This window comes from Psammomys obesus, unplaced genomic scaffold, assembly GCF_907164565.1.
Source record: "Psammomys obesus unplaced genomic scaffold, mPsaObe1.curated_primary_1811, whole genome shotgun sequence".
Classification (NCBI taxonomy): domain Eukaryota; kingdom Metazoa; phylum Chordata; class Mammalia; order Rodentia; family Muridae; genus Psammomys; species Psammomys obesus.
The window spans coordinates 38,057,383-38,080,909 of NW_026596040.1; the positions used below are offsets into that span (position 1 = coordinate 38,057,383).

The window sequence follows — 23,527 nt, forward strand, 5'->3', positions numbered from 1 at the left end:
TTCTTTCTTTCTTTCTTTCTTTCTTTCTTTCTTTCTTTCTTTCTTTCAGACAGGGTCTCATGTAGCTGATGTTGACCTCAAACTTGCTGTATAGCTGAGGATGGCCTTCAATGTAAGATCCTCCTGCATTTACCTGTGCTGGGATTTCTGAAGTATATCTCCAGATCTAGTTTCATGGTGTGCAGGGAATCGAACCTGGGGCTATGTGCACTTTAGTAGTGTTCTACCAACTGTGCTGTACCGCAGCCCAAGTCCCCCTCTTTCTATGCAAGTGCTGTATTATTGAGCTACAGCCTTAATTCACCCTGCCCCGCTTTCTGAGAAGTGGTCTTGTTGTGCATCTAGACTGGCCTCACATTCCCAGGTCTGAGCCATCTTCCTGTCTCAGCCTTCCCAAGTTGATGGGACCAAATGTGCACATTCTCCCCATCCCCTGAACCTCTAAAAATAAAAGGTCAGGCGCAGTTTTGCTTTTCTCCATAACATTTCCATAGTGCTTTCTAAGCAGATGGGTGCCTTCTCACATAGTCACAGTCCTGTGATTGATAGAAGTCTGGAAGGCCAGGTGGGGTATTGCATACCTATAATTTCAGAAGACTGAGGCTGGGAGATTGGGAATTTTGAGTCCCTACCTAAAAAATTAATAAATAAATAAACGAATGAATGAATAAATAAATGGAAATAATATAAAGATAGTATTATATGCTAACATCAAACATTTTTTCTAACTGTCCAAATAAATTCTCTCCTTTATAATGGGGAAAATGTTTCCCATCGAGGGCCTAACACTGTATTTAGTTAAGTTGCTGTAGTCGCCTTTAATCTGGAGCATTTCCCAAGCCTCCATCATTTATGATGGACACTTTTGAAGAATACAGGACAGTTACTTTGCAGAATGGCCCTCAGTTTGGGTGTGATTGTTTCTTTATGGGTAGGTTCAGAGAGCACATTTCTGGCAGGAACGTTGCAGAGGAAATGGTGAGTTACTCTCAGCACCAGGAGGGCTGGGATGTGAGGTTCTCCTGTGGAAACTTTGGTCCTTTGGTGAAAGTGTCTTTGTTAGCAACCTGCTGAAACTAATTACCACAAAGTAAACTGAAATAGTACTCTTCCACATTTTGGAGGTCAGAAAGTCCAAAATGGGGTTCCCTGGGCTAGAATCAAGGTGTCAGAAAGACTGGTTCTTCACAGAGGCGTTAGGCCATATCTGTCTACATGAGATTCATGGATTTATCCAGTGAATTATGTTAGCATCACTGCTAACCTTGATGCTCAAGTTGCCTCACATTTGAGGAATTCCTTTAAACTGGACACTTGCTGTATCCCCACCACTCTTTGGACACTTCTGTGGTTTTTTGGCCCCTTCTCTTACAGGTTTGATCCTTATTCCAGTTGAAGGATAAACCATTTCTTAAAGTCCTGCTTCTTTTAAGGAAGGAATAGTGTTTAAAAACTAAGATTTGTGCTAGACCCTGGTTATTGCCATTTGCTTTTCGTTGTTTCTAGGCTCCTTCAGCAGAGAGAGCCAGGAAGTATATGTATATGTACGGTGTCTCCAAGTCTGTCCCAGCACCACAGGGCTTATTCCAGCTTCCTTTGCTTGCTGTAACCTTCATTCCCGCCCAGTGACATGCTGCTGAGTGTTTAATGACCAGCCCACTGGAGAATAACATATCTGATTGGGGCCCAGTGGATTAGCTTGCTTGTTTAATGCAAGCCTGAGGACCTGAGCCAGGTTCCCAGCATTCATATGCTTATAAACCTGGCACATGCAGTAGAGACAGGCAGATCCCGAGAGTTTCCTGGCTAGCTAAGTTTTTACTTCAGAGAGAGACCCTGTCTGAAGGCAATAAAGGACAGAGTGACAGGAAAAGAACCATTATCTTCCTCTGCCTTCTGCGTGTGTATGTGTGGGCACCCATATCCACACATTCACGTGAACGCCAGTTATCCAGGGCGTGAAAACCCCTTTTATATGACCAATGTCAGTCTGCCAGTGTAGCGTTGCCCACAGGGCAGTAAGGATCAGTTATTATAAGCTAGTGTGTGCCGGCCCCAGCATGCCACTTTCCCCTTTTCTATGAAAATCCTGGTTCCCACTTTCTGTGACTCTCAATTCTCAGATTCATAGAAAGCTCTTTCATAATTGTTTATGATATAATTGTGAAACAAGCTGGACTTTAATATTTGTACTTGTTGGCTCAAGTTAAGAAAATATAATAAAAATGCTGTGTCCAAAGTTATTTGTATTAATTTTTTTTTTACCCTTTTCATAATCATTTGAACCCCAGCATTCAGAAGGCTGCTCTGAAGGATGACAAGTTTGAGGTCAGCCTGCATGGTAGCAAGACCCTGTCTCAAAAAGAGCCTTTACTTGGGGTTGTAGAGCTGGCTCAGCGGTTAAGAGCACTGTCTGTCCTTCCAAAGGATCCGGGTTCAATTCCCAGCACCCACAGGCCACATGGCAGCTCACAACTGTCTGTACCACCATTTACAAAGAATCTAACACTCTCACACTAATGAACATAAAATAAAACTAAATAAAATAGAGCCTTTACTCATTAAAACACCTTATTAAGAAACTGCATGTAAGTCACAGATTTAAAAAAATCTGTCTGTTAAAGGACTCAGAATATATAAACATCTCTAAAATTAACAAAAATATGAACAATCCAGTGAAAAATGGGAAGAAGACTTGAACATCCTAGAAATAAGCTTTATAAAAGATATTTCAGGCTGGGAGATGGGTTAGGGGCTAAAAGGATTTGCTGCACTAGCATGAAGACTAGAGTTCGATCCTCAGAACCCACATAACTGTCAGCTGGATGTGAGAGCTCTTCGGTACTTTCAGTGCTCAGAAGGCAGAGCAAGGGGAGGTTTGTCAGATCAGTGAGTTCCGGGATCAAGTGAGAGATCCTGCCTCCATGAATAAGGTAGAAAGTGATTGAGGCGGACCGTGATGTCAACCCTGAGTCCCCCCAACACACATACACACGCACACACACGCAGATGCACATATATGCATACAAACATGCACCATGCAAGCACATACACCACAGATACAGATATACCAGAAAGACAAAAAAAGATTCCTTTTGCCGAAAAGTTCTTGAAAAGTTTCTCAACATCAGAGTCATCTGGAGAATTCAAATTTCCAGATGGCTGAAACCGCAAAAACTAAGCATAGTGTTTAAAGGCCAAAGTGAGAAGATGGCTAATTCCATGTTGAGGCCAGTCCTGGCTACACAGTGAGACTCTATGTAAACTCTCCTATTTCAACTTTCCCCTCAAAACAAACAAGCAAAAAAAAAAAAAAAAAAAAAAAAAAAAAAAAAAAAAAAAAAAAAAAAGATTAAAAAGAAAACGTCAGCATTGACATGAGCAAGGATATAAGTGACATGAGCAAGGATATAAGGCCACTGGAACACCAGTATGTTGTGAGAGAGAGTGTAAAATAGCACAGCCATTTTGAGAAAGGTTTATCAATGTCCCAGCAAGCTGACCATGCTCATAGCTGATTACCCAGAGTCCAACTCCTAAGCATTTACCCATCAGGAATGAAAACACACATGCAGAAAAAGACTTGTACAAGCATATTTGTGGGGATTTTATTTACAAAGTCCCAGATTGAAAACAACGCAGACACATAACGATTGACTAATGGATAAATACTTTGTGTTATGTTCATATGATTGAATATTTATTACCCAACAATAAAAAGGAAGAAAAGCTAATGACTCTTATAAAGGAAATCAAAACAGTGAAGACGTATAAGACCCAGGGAGAGATTGCTAGAGCTGAGGCGGGGGTGGGGTGGGGGCGGGGGCTAGGAAAGAACGTTCTGGGACAATAGCAGTGTGCGTGCCCATGTAACCCACATCTCTAAAGTTGTTCTCTGTAGAGACGTGAATGTGTGGGTTGTGATTTTTCAAAACATTACATGTATACACTTCATTTTATGTACACTCATTATACTTCAAGAAATTAAGAGACAAAATAAGCCAGATATGGTGGTGCACACCTTTAATCCCAGTACTCAGGAGACAGAAGTAGGCAGATATCTGTGAGTTTGAGGCCAGCCTTATCTACACAGTGAGTTCCTGCCTTAAAAAATAAAAAGACAAGCTGGGCATGGTGGCTCATGCCTGTAATCCCAGCATTTAGGGAGGCAGAGGTAGGCAGATCGATATGAACTGGAGGCCAGCCTGTTCTGCAAAGTCCAGGACAGCCAAGTCTACAACAGATAAACCCTGTTTTGTTTTGTTTTTGGTGGGGGGACAAAACAAGATTAGGACTCAGAGGAACAATGGGAGGGACCAGTTGCTGGGGAAAAGCCTTAGGAATGAGCCTGGCCTTGTTCTTGGGTGAGGGGGAAGAGGAGTGAGGGGAGGTTGGAGGACCTTCATCTCTCTGCACTTTAAGTAAGACCCATGTGTCTGCAGCCCTTCCAAAAACCCAGAAGGCAAGACTTAGCAGTATACACAGCAAAGAAGTGAATGGCATTCTAGTTTCCGTGGCTGGATTAACGCTTTGGCCATGGAGCCACTTAAAAACTTTTAAGACCAAAAAAACTTTCCAGAACCAGCAGTGAGCTCATGTGACACACATGAGACATGACATGTGAGCCAAAGAATAATGAGAACAGTCTTGCTGTGCACAGGCCATGTGGCATGCAGGGGAGGCAGCATTCCCCGTCCTGTGTGCCCAGCCCCAGCTCTGGCTTTCAGCCTGGCTTCCATCTGGTCTGTGAGGCCTATGCACTTTACTCCTAGTACCTGCCCAGCCTGTATGTACGCTATGCGGCAGGGCCTTCTGAGGACTTTTCTCTGTGCCCCTCCCCACCTCTTCCACCGATTGTGTGGCTTGAGGGTAGGAGGCATAGGGATCAAGCTGGAGGCAGGTGGAGCCACCCTCAGGGACAAGTAGTGCACTGAGCATCCTCACGTTTGTTTCTGTGCTGCATCCAAAGTCTGTATCTGTCATGTCCGTCACACACAGCGTCTCCAGGCACAGGCTCCGAGAACCTCTGAGGCAGCTGTTAACTGCAGATTCCTCAGCCCCAGCGCAGGCCTGCTAATCCGAAGCTGCAATGGGCTTGCTTAGTCCTTCAAGAGGCCGGACTGCATCGAGGTCTGCTACGATAGGAAACAGAAAACAAGTGGGTCATAATGGGTCCTGTCTAGAGGAGATTTCAAGAAGAAACTGAGAACATGCGTGGTAAGGATGGGGAGATGGGAGAATGATCTCGAAAAGGGAAGAGACTAGAGAAGACTCTTCATGGTTTGCATTTCATTTTAAAACCTCCAGTTTTGAGTAAAACATGCAAATTGGCATTGGTGCCTTTTGGAAGCCTAGAGAGCCCCCCGGAACAGGGAGGCCAGGTGCTTGGCGCCTTACACAAAGGCTGCATTTGTGTGAGGCCTGGGCGTAGAGGGCACAGATGTGCAGTGCTTTGCATCAGAGACCACAGCATGCTCCATAAACAGAGTGTGATGCTGCCATTTCCATGCTTCATAAGGGGAGAAAGTGAGACACAGGAAGCAACATTCTTACTGCTGCCTCTGACCACAAAGACTTTTACTGTCCACCCACAGTGCCATCAGAATCCTTCAATTATTCATTAAGAACTAAAACACAACTGTAGACTTTGGATATGGACTGGAGAGTTCACTTACTTCGCTGTGCTTTCAGCATTGACCTTCCTTTCCTATGTATTTAAAGGCTAAGTGGATCTAACTCTGCAAATATGGATGAATTATTGTTGATTAATGCTAACACAGTGCCTGCCAACTCTGTGGAATATCTTATTCAAGCCTTACAATAATCTTACAATATACATATATCATTATTATCTTCATTACATCTTTAAATTGTGTGTGTGTGTGTGTGTGTGTGTGTGTGTGTGTATTTACAAGAGTGCCACAGCACTCAAGAGGAGGATCCTTTGAGGACAACTTATGGCAGTCATTTCTCTCCTTCCGCCATGGAGAACCAGGGATTGAACTGAGTTTGCCGTCCCTGGGAGGAAAGTGTCTTTACTAATGAGCCATGTTGTCGCTCATCTTTGTTGTGCCCTTTATCTTCATTTTATAGGACAAAAAGCTGAGTATCAAAAATCTGTATTGTGAAACAGACTGAAGTCTGCTTAAGTCGCTTGGCCACACAGCTCTTTGCATTTATTTATTTCTCTCTCTCTCTCTCTCTCTCTCTCTCTCTCTCTCTGTGTGTGTGTGTGTGTGTGTATGTTATATGTGCATGGACATACAGTGTTTGCATGTATGTGGGTGTGCTTGCACATGAATGTGTGTGAAGGACAGAGATGGATGTCAGATGTCTTCCTTGATTGATCTTTGCATTGTTTACTGAGCCAGAGTCTCACTGACCCTGGAACTTGCTGATTTGCTTAGTCTAGCTAGCTAGCTTGCCTTGGAGAATTCCCTATCTCTGTCTCCCAAGCTCAGTTTATAGACAGGCCACATTGCCTGTCTTTTATATGGGTGCTGGGACCTGGACTCTGGTCCTCATGCTTGTGTGGGAAGTCCTTTATCCCTTGAGTTGTCCCCCAGCCCAGCTTTTCTTTGTCAAGCACAGGCTCCTACCTAACATTTGGCCCCTTAGTCCTTTTATTTGAAGTTTGAAGAGTGAAACACCCATGCCATGTGAATTTGATCCCCAAGTCTACCATTTAAGAGGCACGTAAGTTTGGGCAAATAGTTCTGTCAATTGACTGACTGGTAGATTGGGATGAAGGAGATATTGAAAGGATTCAATGTTCTTTGAGTTTTCCAAGTGCTTCAGAGACCAGATGAGATGAAGACACATTCAGAAAGCTGTTTAAAACTGGCCACATAAGCAAAGAAATATGAACATAAGAATTTCTTCATTGAAAGCAGATACCGATGAAATAAACATAGCTTGTTATGCATTCAGAACTTTTGGTTACAGTCAGATGGAGAAGTATGAGAGAAACCTTAGCAGATGTGAAAACTGCTACCCGTGTCTTCAGCCACGTTCTCCTAAGCACAAGTCAGTATATTGGTTGTGTTCCTCAGCTTTTTCTAATAAAGTGGTAATAGCTGGTAAAAGCAAGAATGACACCCCACCCCAGTTCCTGCTCCAGCATTACTTTACCACCCTAATGTTGTTTCTCCTTCCCCCTAAATCCCTCAGACAGCTCTTTCTAGGTGAGAGATATGTTTGACATCCACACGTTTCTAAATGTCCCTCCTTTCAAGTTAGCAGATCAATGGAAAAGTTGGTATCAATGGTTTGTAAATAAGCGAAAGCAGAAGTAAGCCATGTGTGGTGGCCCGAGTCTTAGCATTCCAGAGGTTGAGGCAAGAAGGAGGACTGAGACTTGGAAACCAATCTAGACCACATAGTGAGATGCTGTCTTAAAAATGAGAGGGGGTGGGAGACATAAGTATGCACCCAAGTGGTGGCTGTCTTGGAATTTTTAGCTAAGCATTTACTGTCTAAATTTCCTGCCATATACATATGCTGCTTGTATAATCTGAGGCCTTTCTCCCGGCCTCCATCCCTGAGTAGGAAATCAAATGCTCTTGTTTATCAGTCCTCTGTTCTCTAGCCACACTAAAATAGCAAATGATACATGGCAGCATTAGAAAACAGAAAGACCTGCTGGTGAACTGTAGATTGTGGGAAATTCTGCAGTGTGAAAGGCGGATAGAACTAGACAGAGGTTGGAAGAAACGTTCCCAACCCAGGCTAGACAGAGAATAAAGGGCGTAGATTCTCCACACCAAGCCCGAGAACCTTTGTGAGAAGCCCTGGGGCAGCTGAAGTGGGAACAGCCCTGGAGAGATCAGTCAGAGGACACTGGGAATGCAGCCAGCGGCCTCCCTACATGGGTGAACATGGAACAGCTGCTTCTGGTAGTTCTGCCAAAGAGTGAGTTGATGTCACCCTGAAGCAGGTGCCTGATGCGAACACGATGGCCCCCAGCAGCAGGGCTTGCTTCTAGCAGTCTTCAAGGAAAAATGTCAATGAAGCTCTGGGGCCCTCTGGGTGCTCTCCTCTCGGAACACTTTCCTACTGCTCTCACTCCATGCAGCCATGCAGGAGCAGAAGCATCAGAAATGTAAGAGGTTATCAAAATACTGGGAGCAGAACACACACACACACATACACACATATGCATACACATGCCCCACGCCCCACAGAGGCAATCTGGTGAGTTGGCCAACTTTTTTTTTTTTTTTAAGACAAGTTCTTCCTGTGTAGCTCTTGCTGGTCTGGAACTCACTATGTAGACCACGCTGGCCTTGAACTCACAGAGCTCTACCTGCCTCTTCTTCCCTAGTGCTAGGAGTAAAAGTTTGCTGTAGTATTATATATATCACAAATTGCGACTTAAAACTGTACTTTAAAATACAGAGCCAGGGTTGGGCATATGAGTGAGCAGGGAAGAGTGTTAGCTATAAAAACATGAAAGTGTGAGTTCAAATCCCCAACAGCCATGTAAAAATCAGGTGTGGTCATATGCATAATTGTAACCCTAACACTGTTAAGGGTAGAGTCAGGAGGCTCTCTGGGGCTTGCTGGATACGAGCCTTCCTCTAGGTATAGTAAGAAACTCTCAAATGAACAAGGCAAGCTGGGTGTACTGGCACACACCTTTAATTCCAACACTCGGAACAGATACAGAGAGAGATCTGTGAGTTCAAGATCACCCTGGTCTATACAGAGAGTTCTAGGACAGTCAGGGCTACATAGTGAGAGCCTGTCTAAAAACAAGCCAAAACAAGTCAGAGAGTGGTAGAAAAACACCTGACACTGCCCCCCTCACTCCCAGACCCTGGGTACCTTCATACAAATGGGTGCACACCTCTCTCTCTCTCTCTCTCTCTCTCTCTCTCTCTCACACACACACACACACACACACACACACATACATCGCTCATATAACACAAAGACCAGGGCTAGTATAGTGGTGCGCATCTGTAATCTCAGCACTATAGAGATGGAAGGTTCAAGGCTAAAACCAAAAGTGGGGCCAGTGAGAATGGTCATCAGGGGAGGGTGCTCGTTACACAAGCCTGTGAACCTGACTTTAGCACCCCAGTCCCACTGAGTGTGGAAGAAGAGCTCCAGTTCCTGAAGTTCTTCTGTGACTTCAACAAGTACACTATTGCAGGAGTGTGACAGATCACACCTGGCATTTTTCATGTGTGTTCTGGGGCTCAAACTCAGTTCCTCATGCTTTCCAAGGCAAGCGCTTTATAGATTGAGCCATTCCCCAGCCCGTTAGGGTTCCTTTTTGATAACCTCAAGTTCCTAAAGAAAATTCTCTATGTTATCTTCTGAAAAACATGTTTTAGCTTTACATATAAATACATGTTCGTTTCTAATTGGCTTTGTGTATGGTAAAAGGTGGATGCAGGCTCTCCCCCATCCAGCTTACACAGCTGTTCTGGAAACATCTGCTCAGAAGAATTAACAGCTTTGGCCCCTTCTCAGAAAGTCACTTGGTTATAGACAAATGAGTCTATTTTTGTATCACTTTCTGTTCCATCATCTACTTGTTTATCTTCAGGTGTCTGCTATGCAGTTTGATAATTGTAACGTCACGGAAAGTTCTCGAGTCAGGTGGTGTGAACCTTCCATCTTTTATGTCTCGAGCAGCTCAGGCTGGCCTTCAGCTTGCTCTGCAGTCAAGGCTGTTCTTGATCTGATCCTCCCGCCTCCACTTCTCAAGCACTGGCCTACAATTGTGCATTACCATGCTTGGTGCTGGCTGTGTTTTTCAAACAAAACAATCCAGCAGTTGATGCTTGCACTTTTATTTTGTGCCTCGTCCAGGCTCTTTGTAACTCTTCGTGGATTTTGTTATTCACAGAAGAGGATTTGGGAATTCGGGTGAGATTTTGTTGATCGTGAGAAGCAACTGGGAGAAACCAGCTTTTAACAGTGCCCACTCCTTTAAATAAGATGCATGTCGACCTTTATTTAGGACCTCTTACATTTCTATCAGCAGTGCTTTTTTTGTGTGTTTCCAGTAATGAAATTTTGCAACAACTTCAGTGTTTATCCCAGAATAGTTTATATTTTTTATGTTACTGTAAGCAATATTTAAAATCTGTTCTTTCCTTGTCTCTTCTCTCCTCTCCTCTTTTCTCTCTCCATTTCCTTCCTACCTTCACTTTTTCATTCCTTCTTTCCTTTCTTTCCTTTTATTGAGACAGGGTTTCTCTATGTAATTCTGGCTGTCCTGGAACTCACTATGTAGACTAGACTGGCCTTGAACCCTCAGAGATTCACTTCCTGTGTCTGCAGAGTGCTGGGATTAAAGTGCCTTGCTTTGGGTCAGTTTTCTTTCATTGTGAGAGAGCTTTAAGTTTTGTATTTTTGTAAAGATACAGGGCTATTCAGATATCTGTTTCTTCTTATGCTCAGTTGTGTTTTTAAAAGACTTCATATTTCCTTTTTTCTCCAGTAAAAATTTATTTTTAATTATGTATATTTATCTATGTGTGTCTGTGGGTAGGTCCATGCACATGACTGCAGTTACCTGTAGAGGCCACAGGCTGCTTAGATTCCCTTGGACCTGGAGTTCCAGGCATGACCAGTGAGCTTCCTAGTGTGAGTACTGGGAACTGAACTTTAGCTTTGTGAAGACATCATGCTCTCTCAACTGCTGAGTCATCTCTTCAGCCCCATCCTTTGGATTTTTGAGATAGGATTTTGTGATGTCTTTCAGGTTGGCCTTGAACTTGAATTTTCCTCACCTGAGCTGCTTAACTGCTTGGAATTACAGCTGTGTGCCACCACACCTGTTATGTTTGGCTTGTAACACTTGTGGAATCTGCACTGATTGAAATTTGTATTGATGCTCGCATTTTCATTGATAGTGGCAATTTGTATTTTATTCTTGCCCTTCTTGTTTTTGAGTAACATATCTTATCGATTTGATTTAACTGTTCAAAGGATAACTTGGTTTCATCAGTGTTCTCTATTGTCTGCTCATTGTTATCTCATTCCACTATTTAAAGAATGTTCTACCACTTACTGTAAGTTTATCTAGCTCTTTTTCTTGAACTACTTAAAGTGAAAGCTTAGGTCAGTGCCTTTAAGGCCACCCTTCTCTCTTTTTCTTTGGTTCACTTCTATTGTTTGTTGCAGCCACTCCTGTGAGACTAGGATCAGAAGGAAGGAAAAGAAGACCTCCCCTATCAGTGGACTTGGGGAGGGGCATGCATGCAGAGGGTGGAGGAAGGGAGGGATTGGGACGGGAGGAGGGAGGGAACCACAGGGGGGATACAAAATGAATAAAGTGTAATTAATAAAGAATTAAAAAATGAAATTGTTAATTAATTAATTAATTAACAATTTCATTTTTTAATTCTAATTAATTAATTAGAGAAGAGGTCTGGTGTACTCCAGGTTGGCTTCCAACTCACGATATGGCTAAAGCTGACCTTGAACTCTTGATCCTCCTTCCAGAGTGCTGGGAGTACAGCTAGCTGTGTGCCACCTCATGTAGCTTATGGAGTGCTGGGGACTGAACCAGCCTTTTTCATGCCAACTACACAAGCCACCTTCCACTTGAGCCCCATGTCATAATTCTGATATTTTCATTGTCATTTCATTTGAAATGTATTTTTATTTTTCACGTGAATCCTGGTTTTTTAAAGGACTCGATTTAAACCTTATTCCTTGGCCAGTGGTGGTGACACACCTGTAATTCTAACCCCTGAGAGGCTAAGTTTCGAGGGTTGTCAGTTTCAGGCCAGCCTGGCGAATATGGCAAGATCCTGCCCCACCTGCTCCCCATTGTTTTATTTCTTGTTTTCTCTTATGACTTAGCTTACCTTCTTTTTCTGCTGTATTAATGATACACGTTCTTCATATGGCCATCTAATAGACTGTCTTCACCTCTGTCTTTCCTTGGACACATGTATTTATTTTATATATATGATTTTTACTGACTCCCTGGAATAAATGGTAGGCTCCCTGATTGCAAGTACACAGTCTCAGGCTGGCTTTATAACTGTTAGTATTTTGTGTGTAGTTGGTATAAAAAATTTTAAGATTTAGTTATTATGTATACAGTGCTCTGTACATGCAGGCCAGAAGAGGGCACCAGATGCTATTATAGATGGTTGTGAGCCATCCTGTGGTTGCTGGGAATTGAACTCAGGACCTTTGGAAGAGCAGCCAGTGCTCTTATCCTCCAAACTACCTCTCCAGCCCATGTTGGTGTGAAATTAAAATGTATATCAAAAGTTATTAATGTGAGTGATAAAGTTTGTACATAATCTAAAAGACGTATAATGAGTTAACCATTTTATTAGGAGATATAATAAACCATGGCTGCAGATATAGTTCAGCTGGTAGTGCTTCTCTAGCATGCACCAGCTCTGGGTTTGATCCCCAATAGCCAGGTGTGACAGCTGTAAACCCAGTACCACACAAGCCAGAGGTGGTTGCTGGACGCTTAGTACTCTATAAATCAGGTGTGATGGCTGCAAGCCCAGTGCTTGGGAGGCTGAGGAGGGACAGTCAGAAGCTGAGGGCCATACTTGGCTCTGAAGTAAGCTAGAGCAATCTGAGTTTCATGAGACCCAGCCTCAAAGGTGGTAGGGGGAGGAGAGTGATACTTCACAACACAAAACAGTATATGCTAATAGCCAAGGGACAGTCAACACTCCAGGCATTCTAAATAGTGACAGAGGACAGTAAGCTCTTCCAGGAAGATGCCATTCAGAGAAGAAGTGGGGTTTGAATAGGCTCTGCACCAGAGGTAGAGTTTAAGAGAAGGGAGACCTGCCATTCCCGTGGAAGGAAAAGTGTGTAGAAATATCTTGGGGTGGCCATGTACCTCATTTGTCCTGGAGATGAGAGAGGAGAGCAGTGTGGGAGGAGCTGGAGGAGGGAAGGTGTAGACAGGCACAGAAGGCTCTGATTGTGGCATTCCCACTTCCACTGGCAGATTCTGGCACTCGCTCCTTGATTTTTTTTTATTTTGATATTTATATATTGACATTTATTTTTGAAAGATTCTCTCTCTCTCTCTCTTTCTGTGCGTGTGTGTGTGTGTGTGTGTGTGTGTGTGTGTGTGTGTGTGTCTGCCTGCCTGCCTGCAAAGGTCAGAAGAGAGCAGCATCAGGTCACCTGTAGTTACAGGTGGTTGTGCCTGGTGTGAGTTTTGGGAATCGAACTTAGGGCCTTTGGAAGCATAACAAGAAACTTCTGACCTATGACTCCAGCCCCAACAGTTATATTTTTATTCAGCCAGTTTTCCCTTCGCTCCTTCCCCCTTACTCCCTCCCTCCGTCCCTTTGCTCTCTCTTTGGGAGTGTGCAGGAGCATGTGTGGATAGGGGCCAGTGTGGATAGGGGCCAGCCTCTGGCAGTCGCCCTCGGGAGCTGTCCTCTTGGGTTTTGAGGCAGTCCTCTCCCTGGGACAACCTCTTCCTGGGGCTGGTCAGCAAGCTCCGGGACTCTGCTTGTCTCTGCCTCCCCAGGGCTGGGATAATGAGCACGTGCTCCTACACCTGACTTCTGTGTGGGTGCTGTGGACTGAATTCAGTTCTTCCCATTTCTGTGGCAAGCCTTACACCCACTGAAGTCTCCCTCCAGGCTGCTCTGGTGCTCCCTGGTTCCCTTGGTTCTGTGTGTCCTGGTATATCGTGGATTGCATGTACATTCCTTTGTTTTGCATCAACCTCCCAGTCTTATTTCTGTCATTCAGTTTGCTGCTCATGTTCTCTGACTAGCATAGGCTGGTCTTCTACCCCCTTAGTCCTGGTGTTGGGTACATTGATTTACCTGGGAGTTTCTTTTCTTAGTTACTTTTTACTTGGGTTTCCTTTCTTCATTGATCCAGAGTGACTGGCAGCTGTTCTGTTTTGTTATTGAAACTGGCAGCTAGGAGGTCTGTGTTTTCAGGAAATGCTTCTTTGCCCACCAGACCTAAACTATTTGTACTTTTAATTAAGGCACATCCCAGATGTCATAATACAGGAGAAGTCAAGCATTATTTTTTTTTAAGATTATGTTTATTTTATGAGTGCTCTATCTGCATGCACGCCTCCGTGCCAGAAGAGGGCATCAGATTCCAGCATAGATGGTTGTGAGCCACCATGTGGTTGCTGGGAATTGAACTCAGGACCTCGGGGAAAAAACAGACAGTGCTCTTATACACTGAGCCATCTCTCCAACCCAAATCAAGCATTCTTTTTTTTTTTTTTCTTGAGTTGTTTTTTGAGACAGGGTATCTCTGTGTAGCTTTGGCTGTCCTGGACCCACTTTGTAGACCAGGCTGGCCTTGAACTCAGAGATCTGCCTGTCTCTATCTCTTAGAGTACTGGGATTACAGTACTTAGTAGGGCATTTGCCACCATGCCCTACTAAGTCAAACATGTTTTTTTTTAAAGATCTGTTTATTTATCATTTATACAGTGTTCTGTTTGCATGTATGCCTGTGCACCAAAAGAGAGCACCAGATCTCAGAACAGATGATCATGAGCCACCATGTAGTTGTTGAACTCAGGAATTGGGAATTGACCTTTGGGAAGCACAGCCAGGGTTCTTAACTTCTGAGCCATCTCTCCAGCCCAAGTCAAGCATTCTTAGTGAGTAGGAATGGAGACTCCTATCTACAAAATGGCGCTGACAATGACCCTCTGAACTCCTTTGTTCACCTTCCCAGGAGGCTTTGTTTCATTGTCCTATTCTTAAGAGTTTGGATGGGCTTGCAGGAGACCTCTCACCCTGCACATTTCTGCTGTTGGCCTGTGAGGGGCATAACATTGGGGAGATTTTTCAGTGAGGGTTTCAGGGGTGGTGACGGTAGAGTTGGAACAGAAAGGCCATCCTTGTGAGCAGTACAGAGACCCAAATTCAGAGAACTCAGAAGACAACTGGGCTACTCGGAAAACATGAGTGTTGAGAGACTGGCTTTGGATTTTGCAAAGGATGACGTAATACTGCATTGAAGAGGAGAAAGTAAATTGCTAATTAAAAACTAAATATTATTTTCCCCAAACTAGGACCAGGAGTCATGTGCAACATGATTCCAGCAGGGCAGTGGCCACTTTCTTTCACTCTGGCTTGCCTCCTTGCTCTTGCCTTGGGGTTCAGGACCGCTTGCCTTTGGCAGATATTCCGTCTTTCAAGAGGGCCAGCTGGCTGTGGAAGGAGATGTCAGAGTGGCAGGTTTAAAGACTGACTGAACTTTGCATAGCCCCTGGTTAAAATGGGCCTGTAGCCCAAGGCGATTTACCAAGCAGTGTGAAAGTGCACACAGCAAGAGGCTGCAGTGGGAATCTCCTGGCCTGACTTAGGTGTGAGTGGAGGCCCAAAGAGGGCTCGAGTCGGCCTTGCCCCTCATTCTCATGCCTCTGATTCCTGCCTTGTCCTTCCCAGTTAGTGGCTCTTCAGCTATATCATTTGAACCATTCTTCCCAGCTGCTCATTTTTAATTCTCTTCTCTTAGGTCACATGTCTTTAGAGAAGTGGTTCACTGAAGTCTCACTGTGGACTTCCTGCCACTTCTGCCCTATCCACTGTTCATACCTCTCCCTGGTCTGACGCTGTGCTGTTTAATTCACCAGAGCACGGACATTCTCAGCACTGTTGGCTATGACAGCATCATCCAGCACCTGAACAATGGCCGCAAGAACTGCAAGGAGTTCGAAGACTTTTTAAAAGAAAGGTACGATCAATGCTCAGGCCCCTTTAGCCGGATGTTCCCACCTCCCCCAGATCAGGAATCAATTGGTTTCTCTTTTCTTTCTGTTTTAGAAAAGTGATTTCTTGTTAGTACGTGGCACGCATGAACCACAGCGTGTATGTGGGCATCAGAGGACAACTTTGTGCAGTGGTTCTCTCGTTTTGGGGCGAACTCCCGCTGTCAGGCTTGCCTAGAAAGCACTCCACCCTTGAACTATCTCAGCCACTTTGCACTTGTTTTGGTTGTGTTTACGAGTTCTGAAGATCTGCTACAGGGTGTGAAATAATCCCAGAAAGTATTCGATATTATTCTAGAGTTAATGTTAGAACGCCTTCTCAGTGAGAATCCACTGTACACGTTTAGAGATTAATAAAGCAGCCACAAAAGCTTTATTAGTTGTCAGCTTTGTTAAGGAATTAACTAATTAATAATTAAAATTTGTTTTTTTCAAGACAGTTTTTTGTTTGTTTGTTTGTTTGTTTGTTTGTTTGTTTGTTTTTTTAATATGTAGCCCTGGTTGTCCTGGAACTTGCAGGATTCTTTCTTTCTTTTGTTTAAATGTTTTTCAAGACAGGGTTTCTCTGTGTAGCCCTGGCTGTTCTGGAACTCACCCTGTAGACCAGGCTAGCCTCAGAGATCTGCCTGCCTCTGCCTCCCAAGTGCTGGGATTAAAGGCGGGCGCTGTCACTCACTGCCCAGCTGTAGAATTACGTATATCAGTGTTGTACTTTTCCAATAGTCGTTACCCAGGTCACCTTGCCCACTTGGAAGAACTATTCTTTTCTGTGTAAGAGCACAGGAGAATAAAGGCGGGCCCAGACGTAGTCATGAGGGTAGTCAGGAGGCTGTAACCCTGTGCTCGCTCCTGGAGCTGCCCCTTTCAGTCATGTTCTTTGATATGGAGACGAACCTAACAGCCATCTGTAATTAGGGCTTTCTCCTTTTGCCGTGTGAATGTAGGCTAGTTGGCGGTCAACCTTTGTAAACAAACACTTGCACCCTCACATCCTAAATCTCACTTAGCTCAAACAGGCCAGGTTAGCATACTATTATCTTTGGTGTATTTTGGAGGCGGTGCTCCATTAGCTGCTTTGGGTGACTTAATGCTCCTAAGCAAATTGGTTAGTGAATTCTTTACAGCATCAGTTCTCATCACTTCAAGTTTCTTCTACATTAATGCTTGTCCTAAAATTCTTAAGAATCAACCTAAAAAACAGGATTTGTGAATGTAGCAGCAGAATGCAGCAAGCACAAAAATATATTAAGAAAGCGTGGTATCAGTAACACTGAGGAAGCAGACTAAGAATCGGCAAAGTACAATAAACGAACAACTGAAACAACCACAGGCTGATTCTTTGGTAGCTTCATGGAATCCTTGCAGGGCTCTGGCAGGACAAGGCGCCCCTGACAGCTGTGGGAGGCAGTGAGCAACCCAAGTGGCAAGACAGAGACAGGACTTCATTCAGACAGGAGCTATGGGAGAGGTGGGTAGGACCTTGCTCTCCAAGGAGAATGTGGTTTGTTTAGCATCTGGTGTCACGAGGATCTCTGCTGTGCTCTGGCCTTCAGCTCCCTAATTTCCACTCTCCCTCCGTTACTCCAGGGAGTTCTTGACTTGCGTCTTCACGCTATCTGCTATGCTGGCTTAGGGACTGACCCTGATCAAGGATGCCCTCATCTCAGCTGATTACACCTCTAGTGACCGTTCCAAAAAAGAGTGCAGCTTGAGACAGTGGGGATTAAACTTGGACGTGGTGAAGAGAGACAGACCATTCCATGCAAATGGAATAGGCAGGAACCTGAGACCTACAAAGGAAAGAACGCTGGGAAAAGAGTCTAGACATGCCTTCTTCTGAACCTGCTTCCTTGGTAACTTGCAGGGAAACACATCAGGGGCATGTATTTTTCCAGGTGTCTGTTTCCTCCTCTGTAAAAGGAAGCCATGTGCTCATGTTCTGTAAAATCTCTGAGCAGGGAACCTAGGTCTTCCTGAGAAATTAATAGCTCAATGGAGGCAGGATTTGGGGGATTTCGTTTCGGCTACTTGCCGTGACCCAGGAGCTTCCTCCAGCTCTAGGCAGGGTGTCATCAGATTCGGCTTTCAGGCCAGATGGAAAAGGCTTTGTCTGATTATGCTGGCTGTGAGCTGTTGAAGGAGGGCTGGCACGTGGATTATTCCTGGTCTGGGAAATTTGGAGGGAGAGATCAAAGCAAGCAAGGGAAGAAGCAGGTCTAGTCAAGTATTGGGTTTTCAGGAAAACAGATGAAACTGGAGATCACTGTCACATTTAAGTGAGATAATGCACACAAACTCATGCATGGAAACAAATGAGACCTGGATATAAAAGGACTAATAGATAGGAAGGGAGAAGGAAGGGCGAGAGGAGCTGGAAGTACGTGTGGAAATAGCACAGTGAAACCTGGTAAGTTTTACAGCTAATATGAATAAATTTCTCCAGTAACAAATAAATTAACAGTTAGAAGTAGAGGAACAAGACCCCTCTTGCGTGTCTTTTTTACTATTTTTTACGTTTCATTTGGCCCTGTTGTAGCCGACTAGAGTACTGATTTACACACCCACAGGCTCCGCTAGGCAGCTCTTTTGTTTCAGTCATTTGGTGTTCCTAGCACCCAGAAAGATGCTGGGAATGTAACAGATGTTCTATAAATGACGGCTGAGGGCCTGGAGAGATGGCTCAGAGGATAAGAGTACTTGAAGCTCTTGCAGAAGACCAAGGTTCCATTCCCAGCATTACATGGCAGCTCACAACCATCCATAACTTCAGTTCCAGAGGGTCTAGTGACCTTTTTGCTCTGAACACACAGAGTACACAGATACACACCCAGGCAAAACACCCATACATAGAAACTAAGAATAAATACATCTTAGAAGACAAACTGATGAACAGGTAAGAGGAAACACTGGGTAGGTGGTGATCTAGGTAAAGGTCTTTTCAGTCAAAGGGGATTTCTTCTGAGTCCTCATGGTTCCTCCCTTGGTTTGGCTCCAGGCCCCAGCACTTCCCGTATGCTGTATGCTGGGGATCTTCCTCTGTATGTCATTGGTGGTTCCCGCGGTTGCAGAGCATGATGCTGGAGTTTCACTTCAGTAAAGCTCCCTCTTTTCTCCAGAGAGCCGACCACCATGCTTGCTGGAGGTGGGGCTTCTGTCCACAGTTGCCTTAATGCTAGCGTGCCTCCTCATGGAAACCATTGGGGGATTCCCAAGGGCTCTTCATGAGTGTGCAGGAAGGAAGACAGAGGACAAGAGGCAGAGGTGCTCTGCTACACTCTGCAGGCAATACACAGAGGATACTGGCGTTCCAAGTGCTGATGTTTAGTTATTGCTAGTTTCAATGCCAGAGTAAACTAGGGAACTTCCCAGAGCAGGAGACAAAGTCCTGGGGATTGATTTGGTTTAAGGAGCAAGTCCACTTCCCGCGAGAGGAAACAGCAGGTGATAGGAGTCATGGCTTAACACAGAGAGGCTCGGAAGATCTGTGCTTTCGGCAATAAGCACAGAGAACAGGGAGAAGCCAGACAAGGGATGCCGAGCAGCACTGACAGAGGGGGGAGCCTCCAGGAAAAAGTCTCTTCTCAGCACAAGGCAGACTTGGGATATGAGTTTTAAAAAGACTTCTGCGGACTTGGTGGTGATGGTGGCCAAGACCTCTTAGGTCTCGCTCTTAGGAAACCCAGAGCAAGTGCCATGGGACTATGCTGAAACCTGGCCAGAATGCTTCTGGACTGGAGGAAGAAACTTTGATCAGAACTATGCAGTGTTTGGTGGGATGGACATCTAACTGGAGCAGAGTCTGCAAGAGAATTTAGATAGACCCATGGTCCAAGCAGCAAACTGGACACTGGGAAGAACTACGTTGGGGCATTGCCAGCTGGACTCCTGGAGGGCATAGGTATGAGTGGCATCAGTGACCCAACCTTACAAACAAATGCCTAGGGGTGTAACAGTCCTCTTAGCTAGAGAGAGAGGAACATATGTGCGCTTGCACATGTGGTTGGAAGTCAAAAGGAGAATCAGTGTTTCCTTCAACCATGTGGTTTCTGGGGGGATGAACTCGGTTGTCAGGTTTGGCAGCAAGCGTCTTTACCCTCCGAGCCATTTCACTGACCCTTTACCTTATTCTTTGAGGCAGGGTTTCTTCATCAGTTTTGGCAGGCTGGCTGGCCAGCAAGCTCCATGGTGCTCCATGGATGTAATTATGGAAATGTTCTCCCTGCCCCCCCCCCAGCTCCCCTTAGCTCCCCATGCTTCCCCCCAGTTCCCCCCAGCTTCTCCCAGTTCCCCCCAGCAGCCCATACAGGGTCTTCATTGGATAGTCCTTGGTCACCTGGAACTCACCAGGCTGGCCTCCATCTCATAGAGATCCGTCTGCCTCTGCCTCTCAAGTGCTGGGATTACCACGCCTGGCCAAGTACTGTGTTTTATGTGTGATGCACTTTACCCATTAAGTCTCAGGTCTCAGATGAATTAACTTTGGTTGATATAATTTGGATAAGTTAGTATTGTCTTCTTTGTGCTTTTTTGTTTTTTTGTTTTTGTTTTTTTTTTTTTAGATAATGAAAGGTGGGCCAGTGGTGCAAAGACTGTAATTATAGCTATTTGGGAAGTTGCGGTGAAGATTGAGGTTGGTGTTGGTTAGAGTGAGATGCTGTCTCAAAATTGAAAGGCAAAGGGGGCTGACATTTATAACCCAGTGGCCTTGTCTCCAATAAATAAGAAGCGAATAAATCAAAAGACCTGGAGGGGACAGGAGCTCTAAAAGGAAACTGACAGAGCCAAAAAAAAAAAAAAAGCCCTGGATCCCTGCAAAGACTGATACCTCAACCAAGGACCATGCATGGTAAGGACCTAAAACCCTAGCTCAAATGTAGCCCATAGACTCAGTCTCCAAGAGGGGTCTCTAGTAAGGGGAGCAGGGACTTTCTCTGGATGAATTCAGTGACAGGCTCTTAGGCCAGTCCTGGTGAGACCTGATAGGCTTGGGTCAGATAAAAAGGAAGGAAGACCTCACCTATCAGTGGACTAGGAGAAGGGTCCCGGGGAGAAGAGGGAGGGAGGCTGGGATTGGGAGGAGTCTAGGGAGGGGACACAGCCAGGATACAAATTGAATAAATTGTAATAAATGATAATAATAAAAGAAATTTTTTTTAAAAAAGAAAAAAAATGTTGGCTGTGACATTTATTTGTGGAAGGGGCTCCCAGCCTGGGAGTAGCTAGAGGCCAAGGCCACTGTGCTGCTTCACCTTCTGCAGCAGGGCTTGGTGGGGATTGAGCCCAGTGAAAGCATGCTGGTCTAGCAAATGCAGGGCCCTTGGCTCAGTCTCCAGCACCAAAACCGAAACAAACAAGAGCCATTAAAAGCAGAGGTCTTGGGCTTATATGTATGTGTGTGCGCATGCATGCCTGTATGGATATAAAATCTATTTTTAAGACTTATTTTTATTCATGTGTATTGTGTCAGTATAACATATATTTGTGGGGCCAAGGAGGCCAGAAGTGAATGTCTGATGCTCTGGAGTTACAGGGGTTGTGAGCTGTCTGATGTTTGTGCTCTGAACCAAACTCAGGTCCTCCGGAAGAGCAACAAGTGCTTTTAACCATGTGCCGTCTCTCTAGCCCCTACATTTGTTTCGAAACAAGGTTTTGTGTAGCCCAGGCTCCCCTCAGACTCACTGTGTAGCTCAGGCTGATCTTGAACTCCCAGTCTTCCCATCTTTACTGCCCAGTTCTGAGATTGTAGGTGTGCATCACCATGTCTGGCTCTGACTTTTATTTTGTTGGTTTATTTTTAGTTTTTAAAAAAAAATTATATCTGAGTATTATATCTTAGACAATGACACTCACTACATTTGAACTTCAGTAGTAAATGAACAACTCTCCTTCGGGGCAGCATCTTTTGTGTTTTAGCCAAGAACTCTAAGCCAGACCTGTGGCCTTCTCTTCTGTTTTCTCTAGGGCAGCAATTGAAGAGAAGTATGGCAAAGATCTGCTGAGTCTCTCCAGGAAGAAGCCATGTGGACAGTCTGAGATCAAGTAGGTGCCAGCATCCTCTGGCTTCTAGGCTGCCTATGCCCAATATGCCCCTACCCCTGTTTCAGCACACACAATTGGTGGCACTTGCAGTATGTTAGATTCAAAGAATTCAGGGGACACAGGATTTGTGGTTACAAGTTACTGTGTTTTTTGTTTGTGTGTTTGTTTGTTTGTTTGTTTGTTTTTGTCAGTACAGTCTGAAGAATCACAAGCTAGAGATTTAAAGTGGTCCTGATTAAGGGCTCTGCTTACCTGGCAGACATAAACACAGACCCTTGCTAAAGAAGCACAGTGAAATGAAATATTTACTGTGCATATGTACACACACTGGCAGATATTTAAGGAAGCACATACTAAGCATATATGCATACACACAGGCACAATCACACACAGGCACACACACTCATAAGTACATGCCCATATACAGGTATGTATACACACAGGCACACATGTACACACAGGGGCATACACACAGGGACACATACACAGAGGGGCACATATGTACACACAAGCACATACGCTCACAGGCACATACACACAGAGAAGTTGCTGTGAATACAATCCAACAATGCAATAACAAAATTAGATGTAGATAGATTTTTAGTGCTATAATGAACAGATTTTTAAAAAACCTCTAGTGTATGGTGTATGTTTATGAAAGAGTAAATTAAAAGCTTAAGTGAGGAAATTTTTAGAAATGTCCTAGAAATTTTGAATAAGAATCAGATAGGAATGGAATCTCCAGGGGTTGGGGCCAAGGTTAGGGAGCCGGTTACTGAGAGCTGGGAGAGGGCTCAGTGGTTGAGTTGCAAGCTGGAGATCCCAGCCCAGTCTGCTGAACCTATGGAAGTGCTGGCTGAGCATGGAAGCCTGCCTGAGAAGCTGGGGACAGGGGATCCCCAGAGGAAACTGATGGCGAGATTGGTCACATCGGTGAACTCTGGGTTTGACTGAGAGACCCTGTCTCCGTGAATAAAGCAGGAGAGGGATGGAGGATGATTCCCAACAGCAGCCTTCAACCCCAGGCCTTCACATGCACATGTGTGTACACTCACATACGTTGCCCACACATGGACACATGCATGTTTACACACATGTACAACACACATGCAAATGGAAAAGAAAAGGGGCACTAAGGTTCTCGTTAGGAGAAAAGAGTTACAGCGATTTACGGTACAGCGTTGTGACAGCCATGTATTGGATTCTTAAGAAGAACTGAAAGTGGAGTGTAAGCGTAGCACTGCAAAACAGGCAAGGATGTGAGGCAATGCGTGTTAACTGCTCTGCTGAGCCATTCCACAGTGCATAGAGATTTCCACACGTGTTGCACATGGCAAACATGAACAATTTTATTTGCCTATTAAAAGATAAAATTTTAAAAAGGAATAAGGTTGGCCTGTAGTTTCTGATCAGTAAGTACATGCTGGGTGTAATGGCACATTTAATCCCAGCGCTTGGGAAGCAGAGGCAGGTGGATCTTTTGAGTCTGAGGTCAGTCTAGTCTACAGAGTGAGTTTCAGGACAGTCAAGACTATGTAATGAGACCCGATCTCAGAAAAAAAAAAAATTATGATGATTTTCTGAAAAAGGGGTCAGTTAAGAGCCAGGGTTTGCACTGGGGCCTAGTGAGGCATGCCTGTAATCCTAGCACTTGAGAAGTGGTGGCAGGAAGCTTAGGAGTTTAAGGCCAGCTTCATAGCAAGCCTGAGCTATATGAGATGCTGTTTTAACACACACACACACACACACACACACACACACACACACACACACACA

General features: G+C 44.6%; 1 protein-coding gene across 1 annotated transcript in view; it reads left to right on the forward strand.

Annotated features, from left to right (window-relative positions):
* The window catches only part of Pstpip2 (proline-serine-threonine phosphatase interacting protein 2), a 77,016-nt gene that overhangs the window by 21,414 nt on the left and 32,075 nt on the right, over positions 1 to 23,527 (forward strand). The window contains exons 2-3 of the mRNA XM_055622909.1: positions 15,578 to 15,678; positions 21,674 to 21,751. Coding sequence (XP_055478884.1) covers positions 15,578 to 15,678; positions 21,674 to 21,751 — 179 coding nt within the window. The remainder of the gene's footprint in view (positions 1 to 15,577; positions 15,679 to 21,673; positions 21,752 to 23,527) is intronic.